This window comes from Salarias fasciatus, chromosome 18 (genome assembly GCF_902148845.1).
Source record: "Salarias fasciatus chromosome 18, fSalaFa1.1, whole genome shotgun sequence".
Classification (NCBI taxonomy): domain Eukaryota; kingdom Metazoa; phylum Chordata; class Actinopteri; order Blenniiformes; family Blenniidae; genus Salarias; species Salarias fasciatus.
Genome location: NC_043762.1, coordinates 3,373,086 through 3,393,585, shown reverse-complemented (window position 1 = coordinate 3,393,585; position 20,500 = coordinate 3,373,086). Strand labels below are relative to the sequence as shown.

General features: G+C 47.0%; 2 protein-coding genes across 2 annotated transcripts; both read left to right on the top strand.

Annotated features, from left to right (window-relative positions):
* Positions 1-2,639: 2,639 nt before the first annotated feature.
* LOC115405403 (probable G-protein coupled receptor 148) lies at positions 2,640-3,599 on the top strand. Its single transcript, XM_030114970.1, has one exon. It carries the CDS (start codon positions 2,640-2,642, stop codon positions 3,597-3,599), a length of 960 nt encoding a protein of 319 aa, XP_029970830.1.
* A 3,332-nt stretch (positions 3,600-6,931) lies between these two features.
* klhl24a (kelch-like family member 24a) lies at positions 6,932-19,621 on the top strand. Its single transcript, XM_030114156.1, has 8 exons — positions 6,932-7,146; positions 8,357-8,462; positions 8,544-9,388; positions 11,119-11,303; positions 13,981-14,099; positions 18,057-18,245; positions 18,771-18,959; positions 19,054-19,621. Exons 2-8 carry the CDS (start codon positions 8,388-8,390, stop codon positions 19,252-19,254), a joined length of 1,803 nt encoding a protein of 600 aa, XP_029970016.1. The 5' UTR covers positions 6,932-7,146; positions 8,357-8,387; the 3' UTR covers positions 19,255-19,621.
* Positions 19,622-20,500: the final 879 nt, after the last annotated feature.

The following is a 20,500-nucleotide window of genomic DNA, read 5'->3' as shown; positions in this document are numbered from 1 at the left end:
GAAGATTTTGGACCCACGCCCTATCCCTATCATTTACAGAGTGAGATAAGCTCATAAATACCTTTGTTGTGTCTCTGCGTCCAGCAGCTAGTTCCCAGCTGTTAGCATCGTAGTTAGCTTAGCTCAGCTGCTGGAGGTGAAGAGGAAACAGATTGACGAAAGAGACAAAATACTCACCCGCTGTGCAATGGTATATCCTTCCACGGAGCACTATGCTTCTGCAGATCTGTGTATCAACACGTTATTTTAACGAATTGAAAAGGAAAACACGTCTTTTAAAATGCTTTATAACCATTCAGATTTACTTCACGTGCTAATACGCCGTCCTCTGGACCACTGGAAGGAGTATTTTGTCCACTTTCGTCAGTCCGGCTCTGTTTCCTGTTCACCTCCAGCAGCTGAGCTAAGCTAACTACGATGCTAACAGCTGGGATCCAGACGCTGGACGCACAGACACAAAAAAGGTATTTATGAGCTTATCTCCCTTTGTAAATGGTAGGGATAGGGCGTGGGTCCAAAATCTTCGGAGTATTCCTTTAAATATGGTGTTTGAGCGTCAGAGTGCAGCTATCCAGGACATTCGGCGAGCTTTAGTTAGTTCAGAAATCTGAAGTCCTTGGCTTTGTTTCCACGCTGGAAATGCAGCAAATCCTAGCCCAGTATTTTTTTTCTTTTTTTTTTCTAGGGTGGTGGCATGAACAGCTGTTACATGAACAACACATCACTCCAACCGAGTTTTTAATAAGTTAAAAGCGAGAAAAAAAAACAACTTCAAAACAGGACAGTGCGGCAAGCTGATGCAAACGTCACAGTGACCCACCAATCCCATGATGCACTGTGATGTGACATCAGCCTTTCCAGCCCTATTTCACTACAACAAAACACTTTCCTTTAAATCTAATTAGCTTTCAAGTAAACATGAATTCAATCAAATCAATCTTAACCAACATTTTAACAATTTTCTTGGAAATTATTTATTTGATGAACATGGACTCTCAAATGCAATTGTGCTTATTTATTCTCTTAAAGTTTCATTTACTTACTGTAACTTGGCTCCCACATCGCTTGTAGTTTTAAGCTGATCTTGAGGCTCAACAGGCGGTCGTCACTACCAACATCTGCCCCACTTTGACATCGAGAGATGTTTTTAATTTTTTTTTTGTTTTATTGACATGGTCAGTGTGACTGGCAGTGTTTTCATCTAACCCTACCAAAATCCAGGCGACCGTGACCTTAAAATAAATAAAGCATCATATAAATGGATGAATATTCCATCAGGCCCACTTTCGTGGCTTCAGTTGTTCCACCTGTATGTTTTAGTGTTGCCTCAAATCCATTTAAATGTTTGAATAGAGGCAGATATTTGAGTTTCAACAGTTTTTGTTGTTTCCGATTGAGCTTAGAGTTAAAATAAGATTGACATCCTTGCAATTAGTTTTATTACATTTTATACAACATCCTAAGGAAATGGGGCTGCAGGTGCTTTTTGAAGCGTTTGCTTCACTGAGATACTGTGAGAACACGATGAGCTGGCAGGAGGCTGACAGACTGCATGTTGTTTCTATGTGACGCTGAAGTGGCAGCAGCTTTTTGCATTATCTCAGTGAATCAACAAAGAGAGCATCAGATAAGAGCAGCGGGTGAGAAGAGTCGGATAAAACCACCACTGGCTTGAAAGAGCACTCTGAACCTGGTGGATATGGGAACCAGCATCAGGTACAGTTACTGCTCTTGATCAATTCATCAATTGTCATTATGTGTGTTTGTGTTTGTTTGGGAGCCCAGTGATTACGTTGTAATTTGTATTGAACATATGATCTTGAATTGCAAGATTCAAAATCAAATATATTGATTTAGTTACTTTTTAGCAACCTGTTCTCATTTGAACACCCAAATTCAGGGTCCATTACCATTTATTAGGTGCATATTTGAATTATAGAGACAACTGGTTTATAAATATAATACTTTCTTAAACTTATAAACAAATTACTCTGCAATTAAATGGTGGTGAATAGTTTCAAAAGTCACACACAGATAATAAAAAAAATTAAAATTGTCTTTTTTTTGTTAATATATTTGATATTTCTTTTTTCACAGCACAATCTAGTATTTGAAGATTCAATCTTATTTATTGGAAAAATTTAGACATGTCAGAACAATTGATGTTTCTGTCCTAAAATGAGGAACAGGGAAAGTTTAATTCAAACATAGATGAACTGATGAATAAAACGCAGAACTTAAATTGAAAAAATGGCAAAAATTTCAACCAAAAAGTTGATGCAAACAAAAATTGTAGACTGGAATACAACAGCAAAATAATTTTGTGAATTAGGATGAAATGCAAAAATCTCTAAAAACAGAGGTAAACCTTTACTTACTGTATATAGAGAACACACACACACACACACACACACACACACACACACACACACAATGACACAGATTGGTCTTCAGTGTGTGTATCTTTTTTAATTAAATTAAAACGTGGGTCAGATGTCTCATCGCGTCTATCAGACGTTACATGTTTGTTTGGTTGAGCTGAACTCATTAATTTTCTTGTGCAGGGTGGAGGAACCAGAATTCGCCTCATAAAACACGTCATCGCTCCATCGCCCGTGACCCCCACTCGCAGAGGCGTCATGTCTTCGTCGGTGCTGATCTTCAACCTCACTCAGGAGTGGGTGGAGAGTCTGCGGAGGTGGCACCTGGAGCTTTTCTTCATCCCCACCACGGCCATCTCTCTGGCCGCCTTCCTGGCCAACCCCGTCCTGCTGGCCTGCATCTTCCTGTCTCGGGCCCTGCGCCAGGAGACGCGCTACCTGCTGGTGGCCAACACCCTGACGGCAGACCTGCTGTTCCTGATCCTCAACCTGGCCACGGTCATCTGCAACGCCGTGGACGCCCACATCCCCTGGCTGCTGTGCGAGCTGATCACGGCCGTCACCGTCACCTCCTACTGCTGCGCCATCCTCACCGTCACGCTCATGGTGGTGGACACCTACGCCGCGGTCCGGTGGCCGCTGCGCTACCACCATCTTCTGCCACCCGCTCGCACCTGCCGCATCCTGCTGGGAGCGTGGCTGCTGGCGGCGGTGTACCCCTTCACCCTGTTCATCATCATGGAGACGGAGGGGGCGGAGCTCGGGGAGAAGGTGCCGGTGTGTCTGGTTCTCATCTCGCTGGGCTTCCTGCAGCTCACAAACACAGTGGGGATCCACATCTACTTCTTCGTGGCGGCGGTGGTCTGTGCCGCTCTCATTTTCTACTGCTACGTCCGGCTGTACATGGTCACGAGGACGCAGGGGATCTGGCAGAGCCGCTTCTCCAGGGCCCGGGTCACCCTGCTGGCCCACGGCCTGCTGCTGCTGCTCTACTTCGCTCCCGGCTTGGTTTTCTCTCTGGAGCTCCTGCTGTTCCAGAAGGCGGAGATCAGTCAAGACGTGCGGGTGTGGATCAGCACCGTCAACATGTGTGTGTTCATGCTGCTGCCCAGGGCCTTCGCTCCCTACCTGTACGGCCTGCGGTACAGGGAGATCTCGGAGACTGTGATGCTGCTGCTGCTGCACCGGGACAGGAGGCTCAGCCGTGCAGCGTCCTGAAGACGACTGTCCAAAAGGCTCCTTCCCCACACGTCTCCAGCTGCAGCAATCATCACGTCACCGCACACTGTCAACAGTGGAAGAGGTCACCGCAGAGGTCATGTCTGGACCGAAATTCTGTCAACAATGAAGACGCTCCAGGACTTTTATGGAATCACATTTCAGCTGGAGGTGTCAGAGGTTTTTGTTTTCACTGCTGTAACAGTGAGAAATGTTCAGGGCCACAAGGTGGAGCAGTAGTTCGTGCTCTCCTCCCTCACAGTGACACGTCTGGTTCTAACACCAGCCCAATGCAGTGTGTATGTGTGTGTGTGTTTACTGTTCCTCTGCCCTGTGCTGGACATGGAGACCTGTCCTCACCTGTCCTGACCTGTCCAGGTGTATCTGCCCTCCTCCACAGCAGTCTCAGATTGAGCCCAGCACTCTGCGACCCTGGACTGGATTTAGTGAATGATGACAGTGTTTACAAACAATATCAACTCAAACTGACAATATGTTTCAAACATTACATATATTTTTTAAACAAATTGTAATAAAATCCTCTGTGGATGTCTTCAATGGGTAATTTTCCCCTCACACTTAAGTCACATAATTTAAAACATAAAAAAAAACACCCCAGTGTTTGTTTTTCACATAACATCATAAGAAGTGTAAAACTGACCAAATGCACATATAGTTCATGATATAAAGCTCATGAATATAGATGAATGAGAAATACCTTTCAGGAGAGTAGTGTTATTAAAGGCATAAAATGACACATAACTTGTTTTAGGAATGTTTTTGTTAAAGATTCTAACACCTTTTTTTCGTAGTTTGTGGGATTTTCACAATCAAACACAAATAATGTGAAATTGTGCACTAAGTGGGAGTAAGAGATGCTTTCCCGAGTTAGAGAGACGGAATGTGAGTATTTGAGGAGGTGGAAGCATCTTTCTGTAACTCCCACTACGAGCTGCATGTTGCATGTTGTGATTGCTGCCGACGTCTCTTTGTTCGTTTGAAGAATTGGAGGAAAACGAGGATGTTACCACAAAAAGTCACTTTCCCAACAAATGGATGATTTTTTAAAAACCAGCTTCACAAAAATATTGTATTAAGACACATTAAGATAATTTTGTTGCTACGTTTCCAGCCTTTGTTAAATTTATCATCACAGATGGTTAAAAATGACTTTCTTAAGTATTCAATAAACTGGTTTACCTCTTTATCGGTTTACCTCTAAGTTGTGTTGTCTTAATTTAATTTAATTAATTCAATATTCTTTTTATTCCATTCCTTTCAGTTCAGCCTGGTTTTATTTCATAAAGTGTTCTTCGCTATTTTTATTCAGTTTCTAGATTTTGTTTGTTTGATTGTAGCTTGTAAAGATTTCTTTCTTTCTTCCCCTTCAGAATCTGTATTTAAACATAAAGAAGCTCCCCTCCACCTGTTTGGAGGCCTTGTTTTCACAAGTTGTTCTCAAAGAAACCAAAGAGCGGGACCGTATGACCCTCTTTTACAACCAGTGACTGAGGCACTTAGCAGTGTTTGCACTGTTTGAAAAGTGGATGTGTAGATAGATCATTGACTTGAACGTAAAGGCAGTAAGGATTCAGCACCGACTGTTCTGCTTCAGGTTCAGCAGCTGAACAGCAGAGGGACTCATCTGTCTGTCCTGGGAGCTCTACACTGCTTCTCCCTGCAGGAAGAATACAGCACCAGTGTTTGCTTAGCATCAAAACATGTGGCCTGGCGGTGTGCATGCCTGCTGGGCTGTTAAGAAGAAAAACCGTTGCTGTCTGCCTTTGTACAGTGTGCAGAGATCCACGGAGCAGCACGGCATCCCAGGTTGTTTGTTAATTTTATTGTTACTACAAATCTGTGATAGTGATTTGTACATCGATGCATTATTACATTCACTTATGTCCAAAAAAGTGTTTGGACTGACAATGATTCAGTCCTCAGTGAAGTTCTTTTCTGATTGCATGGTTGTTTATTTGTTTCCAGAATTTTGGATATCTATTGTTAAAAACAAGCTTGTATGCAATAGTCTCACCCGTTCACTCGATTTTTAAATTGTCAGACATCTGGTCAGCCAAATTGTGTGCACATTGTGGGTGTTTAGTAGAGACAAAAGCAACCTCACTGCACCTGCGTCTCTGGAGTCACTCACAACATGTACACCGTTTACCTCTGTTATAGGAGAAGTGGCCGCATTTGGTGAGTTCCTCATTTTGTTGAAAGACTTGTTCATCACAAAAACACTACACACCAAAATACAGCTGTATGACACATTGAAAGAGGTGTTTGTCATTAATTTGTTCAAATGAACAAAACAGCAATACTCTGCTGCTTTACACTTTTCACATAATAACGTGTTTTGGAAAAGTTCTGATGAAAGCACAAAGATTTTTCGCAAAAACACATCACACCATGAGACTGGAGAGAGGTGTAAAAAGATATTATCATGAGATAAATAAATGTTTCAGACACATTTTTATCCTTTAAAATGTTTATTAATAATAAATAAGACACAAATTACATTTATTTATTACTTTTGTGACTTTAAAAACTCTTAATAAACTTAATGTAGGAATATATTCTTTAAAAACCAAAATTGATTGTGTTTTAGGTGCCTTACAAAGAGTTGCCAGGTTTTGTTTGTGAGTGTTTACTTTTAAACAAACACTCATACGCAGTGCAGGTGTAAAGGTGTGTGTGTGCTGTATGTTGTTCACGTGCTGCAGTCTGCACAGGGAGCACGTGCCTCGGGACTTGTGGGGGTCTTTCTAGGAAAAAAGTGGGCGCTCTGGGAAATATTTTGCAACATCTGTTGGGGAAGTTGTGACACCCTTTGTTCAAACTGAGCTCCTCCTTCCTCCTCACCTGCGGAATAAAACATGCGGCGTTTTTCATCCGCTTCTGCCTCGGGTTCAGACACGCACGCGCTCACATTGCACTTTTTATTTTACGCCCGTAAACACATCCATGAAGCTGTAAATTTAAATATCCTCATACTTTTGTTGTGACGCATTTTTACTGTGTGTCTGAAAAAACAGCGCTGTGGCATCTTTTAACGACACGTCAGTCGAAGGAACAACAAAAGTCTTCGGCTTTGTGTGTTTTATTAATCGAGTTATGAACTTTTTCCTCGGCAGAAAGTTTGTTTGCAAACAAAGAGGAGCCACGTGGAGAGCTGCGGCTGCTGGGAAGTGTAGTTTTATGGATGGAGCCGTGAGCGCGGCGGGAGGCGGATAGAACTACAGTACCCATGATGCAGCGGGGCGACGGGCAGCCCACTGGCAGGTATAAATGGGCTCAGTGTTTACAGTCTGCAGATACTTGGAGGTCTTTGTTTTTTTCCAGCAGTCAAAATGTCCCGGCTGAGTTTCAGCCTCGCTAACGTTTCATAACCCTTCAGGGGCTGAAGTTAGAACAGATATTGTTGTTTTTTTATTTTCACCCTCAGGACACAGACTTCTTCTGTCCACTTTAATATATTTTTCCCCTGTGTTTTGTTTGTTCCTCCACTTGAAGAGGAAACTCCATCTGGAAACTTCTGCACCAGGTCTGTCTTCGTTACTGTAACTATGACAATACTCTATTCTGGTTTCCTTTTATAGTTTCAAGTCTTCTTATGTGAATTTAGTAAAGTCATCCTGGAGTTTTTTCTCCCTTTTCCTTCTTTTTAAAGCTTATTTAATAACCAGCGGGCGACACGATGCAGAAATCCTTTGTTTATCCAACCGGAGCTAAAACTCAGAGATTTGTTCCTCTTTTATACTGAATAAGACTTTCTATCTTAGTTTATTGGAAGGTAACTATCAAGTAATGACAGCGTAGAGGACGTTTATTCCTATTTTCTTTTTATCGTTTTTCATGTTAACCTAGAATAGTCGGCACGGTTTTATGGAGATGTTTACTTGAAGAGGAGATTTTTCTGAGTCTGAGCTGTTAGTCTTACAGTAAATGAGTAAACATCATGTGGAATCAGAAAGCTGTCCTCTGGTCTGCAGGACTTCTGTCCAGCACACGTGGAAAGGTTGAGTTAAAAATAACCAGAGACAGATGAGCTCAGGAAAGACTTCCTGACGACTTTAACGCAGGCTGCGTGTTCACTGTTCCTCATGTTTTTATCATGCAGTTATCTGTGTTCATCCCTGGAGCTCCACTTCAATACCTACGTGTTTTTGTGGTTTGGTAGGAGTTGATAAGTGTTTAAAGAAAACCTATATGCTGACCAGAAATAGAATCTGTTGCTTGAGGTTATCAGCAGCCCTGACTTTACACTTGTCTGATAGCATCCCTGCCCCCACTCTGCTTCAAAACAAACCTGACTGACATGTAGGCTGGCCTTCAGACCGTTGCTCAACCTCTCTCCCGCCTCCATCTCTTTGTCATCTCTTCCGTCTCGGAGCTCCGCGGAGCCTCAGGCCACAACTGTTTCCTGGTGCTGCTGCTGATGAGCTGGCTGCAGGAAGTGGCACGCAGATTCAGCTCACAGTTGTTTTCTCTAAACTCTTAAGGCCAATCGCCGGACCCCCCCGGGTTTTCAGAGACCCATCCACACATGTTTTCTCTCTCTGTACACTCTGTGCTCTGTTTTTTTTTTCATGATGAATGTTCTCAATTTGTTCTATGGTGAAGTAATTCAGTTCTTGTTTATGCACCCGTGGGGCTTTCCTGGACGCCCGCCACCCCCACCATGACAATATTACTGAGTCAGCTTTTAGAGGAACATTCGTAATGTTATTGTACTCTTTCCTTTCCATCCTCAGGTCGTTTAGAAGTTTGACAAAGGTGGCAGCCATGGTGCTGATTCTTGGTCGAAGGATGAACAGGGAGGATTCTGGGATCAGAGACTCGCCTGCTGTCAAACGCAAGGTGCGGCAGACAGGCCACCTCCACATGGCACGCCGTGTGTCATCTCCCTAAAGTCAGGAATTCACGTTGTTCTGTCTTCAGGTGTTCGAAGTGGAGTCCAAAACTCTGGCCTGCCAGGACGTCCTGGACTTCTGCTCCGGCTCGTCGCACTCTGACGGCATCCTGCAGGTCTTCAATGAGTTCCGCGACTGCCGCCTTTTCACGGACGTGGTCATCAGCGTGCAGGGCCGAGAGTTCCCCTGCCATCGCGCCGTGCTCTCCGCCTGCTCCTCCTACTTCAGAGCCATGTTCTGCAACGATCACCGCGAGAGCCGGGAGATGCTGGTGGAGATCAACGGCATCCTGGCCGAGGCCATGGACTCCTTCCTCACCTACGTTTACACCGGCAGGGCCAAGATCACCACCGAGAACGTCCAGTTTCTCTTCGAGACCTCCAGCCTCTTCCAGATCGCCACGCTGCGTGACGCCTGTGCCAAGTTCCTGGAGGACCAGCTGGACCCCTGCAACTGCCTGGGCATCCAGCGCTTCGCCGACGCCCATTCCCTCAAGCAGCTGGCCAGCCGCTGCCGCGGCTACGCCCTGGCCAACTTCTCGGAGGTGGCTCAGCACGAGGAGTTCCTGGACCTGCGCATGGAGGAGCTGGAAGAGTACATCGACAGCGACGAGCTGTCCATCGGGAAGGAGGAGGTGGTGTTTGAGGCCGTGATGCGCTGGGTGTACCACAGCATGGAGCACAGGAGGCCCATCCTGAAGGCGCTGCTGCAGCACGTCCGCCTGCCCCTGCTGCACCCCAACTACTTCGTCCAGACGGTGGAGGGAGACCAGCTCATCCAGAACGCCCCCGAATGCTACCAGCTGCTGCACGAGGCGCGGCGGTACCACGTGCTCGGGAACGAGATGATGTCCCCCAGAACCCGACCTCGCAGGTGAGTGAAGCGAGAGCTGCTGGTATGAGAGGAAGCTTCCGTTTGACGGGTCCCTGCACAGACCGTCCCACAGGTCCTCACATCGCACTTATCACTGTTTATTTTTGGATTCATATGCTATCAGAAGCAGAACTCTTCCTGTGATCGATGCTTTGAAATGTCTGGGAAGTCTGCCACCGTTGCGACCTCTGAATTTGCATAACTTTAATTAATCTTACACTCACACTGACATGGTGTGTTTTGATGAGTTGATTAATAGTTTACCCTCCAGTTCTTTAGTTTGCTGTGAAGCTGTGGGACTCAGTGGCGCCCCCCAGGGGAGGCGCACCCCACACTTTGAAAACCGCTTCCTCAGAGTGTGTTTACATCAGTCACACATTAAAAATAGACTCCCATTGATCTGTGCGGGTGGCTTTCCTTTGTGCCGTGTTTGATTAAAGCGTGTCGTCATCAGCGATGACAGATATTAAAAAGTGGTCCAACACGTCGGGTTAACCCGTCAGGCGCTGCTGATCCTGCGGGATAGCTGGAGGTTACGGCTGCTGTCTGAACCTTGTGCTGTGTTATTGTTGTGCGAGCATGTGCGTGAGTGAGACAGGGAGTGTTATTGTGCCAAGCAGACAAGTGTGTCATTCACTCAGCTTTGTTTTGGAGCCCTATTTTGAAATGGAAATGATAATGAAGGAGAAAGACAAGTTCGTACACAGACTGGTTGACTGAAAGGGGGAAAAAAAAAAACCCCAGAAAGACGTGATGCAAGAAGGTGCAATCTTGAAATGTTGAGTCTTGTTGTCATACCAGCACCATCAGTCACCTGTGTTTGGCTTCCCCTCTCCTGGTAACTCTTCAGGTCTATTTACCACTTAGCCTCTTCTTTCTGGTGTGTGTGTGTGTGTGTGTGTGTGTGTTTGAATAGTCGGAGTGTAAACTGAAAAAAAGGACAAAAGCTGGTGCTGAGTGAAACCCCATGACCCCCCCCCCCCTGCAGGGTACACTGCTGCAGCTGCTCCGCTCTCGGACCCGATGGGAGGGTTAAAGCGGGCGCCGCTGAGCGCCATGTGCTTCCAGGGTATTGTCTGTCTCCAGGCAGATCTGCTCATATCAGCGAGCCAATCAGGCAGCTGTTGGCTCCTCCGTTGGCTCCGTTTCCCCCGAGGGCCCGATCTTTTCCTGCTCGGATCACATGCCCGATTCCCTCTTTCGCCGGTCTCCTCCATGTATGCAAGAACACCTGAAACAAAGTCCTGCGTATGTCTGGTATCGCGAGGCAAACCGAGAGGGAAATGGAAGACAGCATGCAGAGCCGCATACCTGCTTATGAAGTCCATAAACAACGATCCAGTGGGAAACCAGCTGTGGCTCATGTGGCCGTATCTCCTGCTTCATGAATGAACGAAGGAAAAGCTCCAGATTCTGGAAGCTGCGGTGTGTTTCAGCTGTCACAGTGTCACAGGTTAACTGAAAACGCCAACACGTTTCTGCCTGGAAAGCTTTGTCAGCATGGAGAAGTCATCTGCTGAGAGTGTTTCTGCTCTGCTCTGGTCATCATTTGGATGATTAAAGACGGTTTTTCTCTGGTTGTAATCACATTCCTCCCTCCTGTCACTGGAAGGCCCTCTCCTGATGGGGAGGCCAGCTCTTCCTCCCGGCCCTTCTGGGTTTGTGTGCGTTTTGTGATTGTTTTAGACGAGTCTTCATGTCTGGTGCTCTGCCTGTCCTTTTGTCGTCAGGTCGACCGGATACTCGGAGGTGATCGTGGTGGTGGGGGGCTGCGAGCGAGTCGGGGGCTTCAACCTGCCCTACACTGAGTGCTACGATCCGGTCACAGGAGAATGGAAGTCTCTGGCCAAGCTGCCCGAGTTCACCAAGTCCGAGTACGCCGTCTGCGCACTCCGCAACGATATCCTGGTGTCAGGTAAGCCCCTCTGAAGCTTCCTCAGCTTCAGGACGTTGGAAGTAAAGGGGTTGGGTCCAGTCTGGTCTCTGGGACCCGGGGTGTGATTCAGAAGGAATACTTTCTTCCTCCATCTCCTGTGGCAGAGGAGAGGCAGAAAAGGCAGCTGTGGCTGTTGGCCCTGCGTTATTTTTACAGCCTCAGCCAGTTTCAGATGAAGGAAAATATGAGAGCAACATCTGGACGCACTCTCCGGGCGCGATGTTGTGAGTCTCCGTCATTGGCTCGCTCGGCTCTTCTCTCATTTCCTATTGGCGAATCAGAGAGGTCACCACCTTCACATCGGCTCGGCACACTTTTTTAGGAATTTCCTTTCAGGAAAGGATGTAACCAGAGCTTTCAACTCCAGACTGCTGCTGTACGTTGTCTCCTGCTTGCAGCCGATGTGAACCTGTGGCTGTCGCAGCTCGTCGCAGCAATGCAGCTTTTTGTAATTTAACTGGAGCCAAGTGTGCTGTAAGCCTCCCCTGGTTCAAAACAACAACATTCAAATGAGCTCACTGGCTTTTAGCAGTGAGCTCAGAGGAAAAGGAGCTGCCCGAGTCAAATGTGCTGCCTTCAAGATGCACTTTTCAAATGAAAACCAGCTCACTGCGGACGACTGTGTGTGTTTTCTCTGTGGGGTGCGTGCCGGGAGGCCTCGTGTTCAGACACGCTTAGTACGAACGGCGCTGCATTAATGTACAAAAACGGCAGTTGAACCATATAAAGAAAAAAAAAAGATTCCAAGTTTTCCGCCTTCAGCGAAGAGTGTACAGTGTTCTTTCATTGTGCCAAGTCCTCCTGTAGCCGCGAACGCCGCCTGAAAGAGTCAACACTCCCCTTCCCCCACATGGCTGCGCCTGGCACGCACCGCCGCTTCATCAGCAGAGCCCCGTCTGAAATGTGACACAGGAAGTCTCTCCCTCTCGCTGGATCTCTGTCCTGCCACTGGAACACAGAAGACCTGTGGAAAACGCATGCAAAGGGAGAACATGCAGACTCCTCACAGTGTGAGGACACAGCAGTGACCGCTGCACTGTCCGAGCAGGACGTGGGTTCAGTGAGGAGAGAGGGAGAAGCCTCTGTCGTGTCGGGCATGCGAGGATTGTGGGTCAGGGTCAGGAGTCGCCGCCTGGCACTGCAGAACTTTACAGCGTATTGAACGAGGTGATTAGAGCGAGCAGTAAAACTGTCCGTAAATGTAAACGATGCGAAGCTGTCGGAAAGTGCAGCCGCTGATCATTGTGGGTCGCCCCAGCGCTCCTCATTCTTCTCAGTTAAGAACAGTTATTAAGGTCTCTATCTGCGCCGGGAGCTGGTGAGCAGCTCCTCCTTTCACCACAGAAAGCCTCGGGGGCAGCAGACTGTCTGGCTCTTCCCCTCCAGTAGCTCGTCGGCCGCACAAGCTGCCTCCAACTTCCTTTTGTCTGTGCACTGCTTTGTTTTCTTTGTCTTGTTTTACTCTGACAGCTTGATTACTCCGTCTAACAGCCGTCAGTGTTTTTTAGGGGCTGAAACTCTCAGACGTTTCACTTGAAGACAGGCATGCTCTGTGAATATTCATCATTCGGTTTTTTAATGACTGATATCACCAACATGTGATCAATTTAGGTCCCGGTGTGAAATAACACAGACTGTCAGTGAGCGTTTGCTTTATGTGCGTCACTGGTTGATCTCACCTGTGACGCAGTGCGATGAAATGACCTCCGCTTCCTTTTTTATGGGGACAAAAACAAGCTCACATGAGGAAAGTCCTCTTTTTATTGACATTAAAATGTTTGGTAACACTTTATTTGAAGCCCCCCTGTATAACACATTATAAGTACATTTATAAAGCATTATAATGTCATTATAACACGTGTAGCTATAGTTATAAACATTCATATATGATCACAATGCCAGGACCTAACCCTAACCCTAACCCTATGCTGTATAGTGGGTTATAAAGCATTGTGATCATTTATGAGTGTTTATAACTACTTATAATGTGTTATACCGGGTTCTTAAAGTAAAGTGTTACCAAATGTTTTTTAGTTAGACTGAGAATTAATGTGGGGGTGAAGGTCAAAGTGCTTTTTTTTATCTGGGTGTGAATTCAGTTTAAAACAGACACAGAAGCTGTATTTAGCAATCATTGAACTTCAGGCTCAGGATGCTTTAGCGGTTATGTCTGAGTCATTCTATAGGAGCTCCGAAGCGATGAACACATACACGCGCTTCATATATGTGTGTGTACATGTGTCTAGTTAGGAGGGGGTGCGCGCATGTTAGGGCATGTTAAAAATGTGTGTGGGTCACACAGTAACCCAGTGAAGTGGCTGCTGTTGTTCACAGGAACCGTGACTGTAATTACCGTCATGGCGTTTCTGTCTTTTACTTTGAAAAACATTCACAAATAAATTAACACTCATTCGGCACCTGTGCACACATATTGAAAGGTGTTAGTGGGTATATTTAAACAGTGTGTGTGTGTGAGTGTGTGTGTTTTGTTTGCCCTGCACAGGTCAAAGTCAGATAGGAGTTACAGCTTTGCCCCACTTAGAAGAGAAAAGTTCTCATAAACAGAAGAGGCAGTAATGGTGTTTCCTTGGTGTTGACTCATATTGTGGATGGAGTGTATCTGAAGCATCGGTCCCGGCGTGTGTTTTCTCCCCAGGCGGCCGCATCAACAGCAGGGACGTGTGGATGTACAACTCGCAGCTCAACCTGTGGATCAGAGTCGCTTCTCTCAACAAAGGCCGCTGGAGACACAAGATGGGCGTCCTGCTGGGGAAGGTGAGCGGGGGACTCGAACCGTCAGGCTCGGTGACGGTGCCGCGGCGAGCGCCTGTCAGCTGTAAGCCGATCGCCGCTCCTGCTCGCCGAGCTGTTACTATTTACACCCGTTCATCGAGAGCAGGTGGACATTCTTGTTTGAGAGCATCCAGAGTTGAATGGCTGTGTGCCAGCACCTCACACTTCCTCCCACCGCCGCGCCGTATCAGGCTTCTCGTGCGTCTCCGGTGATCTCACCAGCTTAAAGCGTTCGCAGCGTGGTTTTAACACTTTCTATACTCTTCTTCCCGTGATATTGATATATAATGTAAATATGATATGAAACAAGAGATGCTTGTCTCTGGAACGCGTCTCTAACCAACCATCATGTGAACATCTGAGCACAAACATGACATCTATGGAAAACACATCAGAGTGAGTAATGGAGAGTGTGTTGGGCTGAAGCGCAGATTTCTTTACTCTTTGAGTCACGGCTCGGGGTGGAGATCTCAGCCCAGGAGCAAACAGCCCTGTGCTGTTTTCACATTTTCACCCACACTTTCAGATACCTGTGTGTGTGTGTGTGTGTGTGTGTGTGTGTGTGTGTGTGTGTGTGTGTGTGTGTGTCCTCACATTGTGGCTGTAAAAGTCAGTAATTAACCCTGATGTGAGTCGAGGTAATAACTTGTAAACACAGCTATAAAGAAGGAACGAAAAGAGAATTTGGAGAGAATGACCTTAAAATAGCTTCACTAATGGGAACCGTTTCCTGATTTGCTCCAGCGTCTTGTCCTGTAGGTCTATAAAAGGCTTCCAGCTCCTGCATTTAGCTGCGTTGCACAGCAGACTGGAGGAAATCAGGAATGCTCACATCATGTGTCCTCTGTGTTTCTACTCAGACTCTCACTGCTGTTCAGACACGAGGAGCGTTTCTGAAATCTTATTGTTTCTTCTCCTTTATTTCTTCGAGTCTCCTTCAGAGATCTGCAGCTTCCGGTTCCAGTCTGATCCGTGTGGGACTTGCTTTGTGTTGTTCAATGTCTGCTTTTCCCCTCAGATCTCAGTCCCCTTCCTCCTCCTCCTCCTCCTCCTCCTCCTCCTCCTCCTCCTCCTCCTCCTCCTCCTCTTCCTCCTCCTCCTCCTCCTCCTCCTCCTCCTCTTTGGTCTGTACTCAGTCATTTCCTCTTTCACTCTGTAATTTCCCGTTCGGGAGAACGTCGCTGATGCTCCGGCTGTAAACAGGCCTCCATAATAAGCACCGACGCACCGCCAGCGTGTCTTTTCTAATAATTTGCATATTCAGAGAATCACAGACTTGTTTTGAGGACAAACACACCTGCACATGTGCAGACCTGAGTCTCGCCAGGTACTGTGTGTGTGTGTGTGTGTGTGTGTGTGAACCTCTGAAACGGACCGTTTGAACGTCGGTGTCCCGCTGTGTGTGATGTCCTGCTTCCTCACGGCGTACTCTAAAATAGGTCAACGCTTGTTTTCCCGTCCCTGCTATGGCTACACAACGGCTGTTCTCGCCTGTCATGGTGTCTCTCTCTCTCTCTCTCTCTCTCTCTCTCTCTCTCTCTCTCTCTCTCTCTCTCTCTCTCTCTCTCTCTCTCTCTCTCTGTCCTTACACAGCAGTTTATCATTCACTCTCTTTCGTCATGGTCATAGCGGTACCCAGAGTGAGCTTGTTAGTCGGCTAGCGAGTCTGCAGAGGATTCCGGCTCGTGCTTGGCCGGGCGCCGAGGTGACGGCGGCGCATCTGAACGTCAGTGTGGGGTTTGAGGGGTTTGTGGCGGCGGCGTGGAGCTGGTGCGAGAGGAGCCTGGTCGTCGGCGGGGGCTGAAACTCTGCAGGGTCTCTTTAAAAGTGAGCGGCGCTGCTGCAAACCGAAGCCTGCTCTCTGTCAGTGGAGCATTACAGGCTCTGAAAAACACCTTCACACTTACTTTAACCCTTCCTGAGGCAAGAGGAGCCGTCCAACCCCTGGCTCTGTCTGAAGGTTATTCCAGGGTTTTATTTTCAATGCGTTGAATCAAGTCACTCCTCCTCGCTTCAGGCTGTGGGACGGTTTCCTCTCACTGGATCTCTACAAAAAGTTATAGCATGGTCTCATTCAGTCCTCTGAAAACACGTCTGAGGTTTGATTATTGATGATAAAGTTGAATGTGTCTCACAACAGTGGCCCTCTATGGTTCTCACCGTCATTTGTTTTATCACTTCAGTTTCAGTGCTCTTCTGTATGATCAGTAAATAAGAAAAAGATGAAATAATCTGTTTTCTTGACTGTTTCTATTGCAGATTGTCACTGAAGGCGTCAATATTATGAAAAGAACACATAAGGAACTATGTAGTAAACAAAAAAGTGAACTAACAGAAAATATGTTGTATTTTTTAGATTTCTTGGAGCAGCCCTTTGCTTTGATAACTGTTTGGTATAAACAGCTGCAATGAGTCAAAATATTGGACTTTTCAACCCTTTTCCACTCAAGATAAAGAGGGAAAAGTAGATTTAAAGGCTGCCAGATGGATTTAAGGATGAAACATGAATCAAGTTCTCTTCATCAGCTTCTTTGTTAATCACGAGTTCTTGTTCAATCAAGCCTCTTCTGAATTAAAAAAAAACAAACAGTCTTCTCTGTTATAAAAGCGTTTCCCTGTAACAGGAGACAGTGTGGTTCTGCAGAACTCCACCTGAGCAAGGCTCCACCCTCTCTTCCTCCTCGTACCTCCCTTTTCGCCTCTCTTCACTCATCACCTTTCAGGTTTCGTTGCATAAGATGTTTGGTGGAAAACAGTTTTCTCTGGAATAGATCCAGGCTTGATTGTGTTTATCCAGCATCGTTCCACCTAAGCCGTCAGTCTCCTCCTCTTCCTTCTTCCTCCGTGTTCTTTGCCTCCTCCCGGTACTTGTTACCCTCCGGGTGTCCTTGCATAAGTTCTGACTCATGATAAACTCGTAACCGGTGGCGCGGCTTCGTGTTGATTCCTGACACGTGACGGCTCTGGAAGAATTGTTTTCGTCAAAACAAACTGTTCAATTCTTAGTTTTTAACCAAATGTGTAACAGTCAACCCGCCAAAACTCAACATCTTTTCTCTTCGTTTTTTTAATTTTCATTCAGGGAAAAACAACCACTTCACTAAAAGACAAAATACTGTAGTAAATCATTTATATATCGACCAGCTTGAACTTTTTTAGTCTTTGTATTGTCCGCACTGGAAGGATCTGAGACGTTATAAAAGCGTCTGTATGTAGCATGCGACAGACTTTAAGCGACGCTGCGGCGGCGGCCGTCGGTTGGGCGAACGGGGAAGTGAGGCTGGAGGTTTGCAGAAGTTGCCGGTCAGTGTTTACAGACAGAGGAACCAGAGGAGCAGCAGAATAGTGAGGATTGTTGAGCGGCAGTACGTCACCTTCCCCCCCGCACACCTGAAAAACCGGTTCTCTTAACTGCTGACGCACAAACCATTGTTCAGACTCAGGCGCTAATAAGCTGGAATACAAACACCAGCATCAGACAACGCATCCATCATCTTCAACAACATCCTAAAACATGGCGGAAGTTACCCAGCATATCAGATCCATCTGGTCTGAACAGAAGGGACGTGAAGCTCAGTGATCAGTGTCGACGTCAGAAGCTTCTCCGCTCATCGATTGATTCACGCCTGATTTTATATCATGCTGGTGTTAACTTACAGGAATCCCTCCTCCACCCAGCAGATATCACACACGTGTGTGTGTGTGTGTGTGTGTGTGACGTGTGTTCCTTTGTGTTTGTCAGATGTGATCCTCAGCGTGTGATGCTCGTGGATCAGATGCGTGTGTTCATGTGTAATCTCACTTTTAACACCTGTTACGAAAGGAGAAAAAACTTTAGTAGACATTGTGTTTAATAATGACTGTTCTTCCCGTGTGTGTGTGTGTGTGTGTGTGTGTGTGTGTGTGTGTGTGTGTGTGTGTGTGTGTGTGTGTCCTCAGGTCTATGCTGTGGGTGGCTACGACGGCCAGAGCCGCCTGGCCAGTGTGGAGTGTTACGACTCCTTCTCCAACCGCTGGACGGAGGTGGCGCCCATGAAGGAGGCGGTCAGCTCTCCAGCTGTGGCCAGCTGCGCCGGAAAGCTCTTTGTGATTGGAGGAGGGCCGGACGACGAGACCTGTTCAGACAAGGTGGGAGACGGGCCGCGGCGCTGACAACCTGTTTTCTCTCTTCACGCTTCTCACACACATTCAAATAACCCCAAATTACAAGTTCCAGCTTCTTCTTTTGTGTTAATGATTATAATTTAAAGTCCACGCAACTATTTCCTGTAAAGGACTCATGCAAATGTGAAGTGTGTCGTCGGTTTGTTTCCTCCCGGCGTGCTTGTGTCTTCTTTTGAGCTTTAGCTGGACCGTCAGCGGTCATCCTAAAAGTAGGAAAACTCCAGAAACTCGTCTCGAAGCTTCAGTGTGTTTTGACCGACACCGACAGCCTGTGGCTCTCGCGGAGTCTGAAGGGCTTCTTGAGATCCCTCAGAAAGAGCAAGGAGGCTTTTCTTCCTCCAGAGAAGTGGGCGAGGAATGCTTGGATTGTGTGCAGACCCACACAGAGTCCGGTTGATGTCAGGCCACTGAGCAGCGCTCCCTCCGTCCTCGGTCGACACGCTGGAGGATGTTTTGAAAGCGTCTCTAACACTTCCCCGCCCGTCTCAGGTTCAGTGCTACGATCCGGAGACCAACAGCTGGCTACTGCGAGCCAGCATCCCCATCGCCAAGCGCTGCATCACCGCCGTGTCCCTCAACAACCTCATCTACGTGTGCGGCGGTCTCACCAAGTCCATCTTCTGCTACGACCCGGTGGAGGACTACTGGATGCACGTGGTGCACACCTTCAACAAGCAGGTGAGCAGCTGGCCGTGTGTGTGTGTGTGTGTGTGTGTGAGTGTGCCGGCCCGGGCGACCCCGCGCTCTTCAACCGCTCTCCTCTGCCCTGCAGGAGAGCTGCGGCATGTCGGTGTGTAACGGGAAGATCTTCATCCTGGGCGGCCGCGGGGAAAGCGGCGAGGCCACCGACACCATCCTGTGCTACGACCCGGCCACCGGCATCATCACGGGCGTGGCCAACATGCCGCGGCCCATCTCCTACCACGGCTGTGTCACCATCCACCGCTACAACGACAAGTACCACCGGTCATGATCATGGACGGCACACGCCCACACACACACACACACACACACACACACACACACACACGCACACACAGAGCAGAGAAATAATGTTTGTCAGTTGTGCTGCTGCTCGCAGCAGCAGGAGCCGGCGGCAGCGTCATGTAGCAGTTCTCAGTGTGGGGCGGCGGGCCTGACGTCTGCAGTAACTGCAGTGAGGGGAAGTGTCCATCTGCTGTCCCGCTCACTCCGCATGGGCTCAGGGTGGAGTGACACACCTCCACGGTGTCTCCCGGTTCACCCAGAGCTTTTGAGAATCAATGAAATTGGTTTAAAAAGGTAAAAAAAAAAAAAAAGTTAAAAAAAACAATCAAAACTGCTTCTACAAATCAAATTTTCAGATCAGTGTGATGCTATTTCTCTTAAAGAGTTTCTAAATTAACAGCCGAGTGTTGATTCCTCCAAAACTCCTCTTTTTCTACTGATTTCAATTCTGAGCTGATCCTCAGTTTAACCTGTTTTACTCAACCTCTTTTTAAGCCTTCCGCTTTCAAAGGACGTGCCCATAATGTAAACAGTGTATCTCTGCAACCACAAGCTCCCTGTGAGTAATGTGGCATCATGAGAAAGGGAGTCCTGGTGAATCGTGTTCAGATGTGTCAGCATCAGTCTATATATACATATGTTACTGGGTCAGGGGAAGTGAGATGGCACACAGCATAAATAAAAGATTTTATTTCAGTCTTACAGTGAATGTCTCTTTGGAATGATGCAGCAGCAGATCTAAATCTATAAAAAATGATTAACAAGCGATGTAAACATTACCTCTGCCAAGCTGGGAGTTTTTACTACGACTCGTCAGGCACATGTTTTGGGCACATTTAGCTCCATCCGCTCCGTTTGGAAGTTCTGTAAACTCTTGTGCATCTTGAATCTCACACTGTCGTCAGAACAGTATCTCGGCAGCGGATTGATGGATTGGGGTGATTCACACCTCTATTCATCCAACAGAATTGGTGTTTTTCCTCACCAAAAACCACTACTGGCTGATGGTGAACTTCCCCAGCAGTTACTGCAGAGCAGGGACCTCCGCAGCGGGAGGAGGGACTTCACTTTGACTGACAACTCCTGTCCAGCACACTCCATGTCAACAGAGAGCCATCGAGTCTTCAGCTCTTCTTGAAATGTGTTCAGCAGCCATTAGTCGTGAGTTCTGCCCTTTTCCTGCAGGATTCTCCCTCCTCTGGCTCTGTTTTAATGTGGTCGAGGGTCTGTAC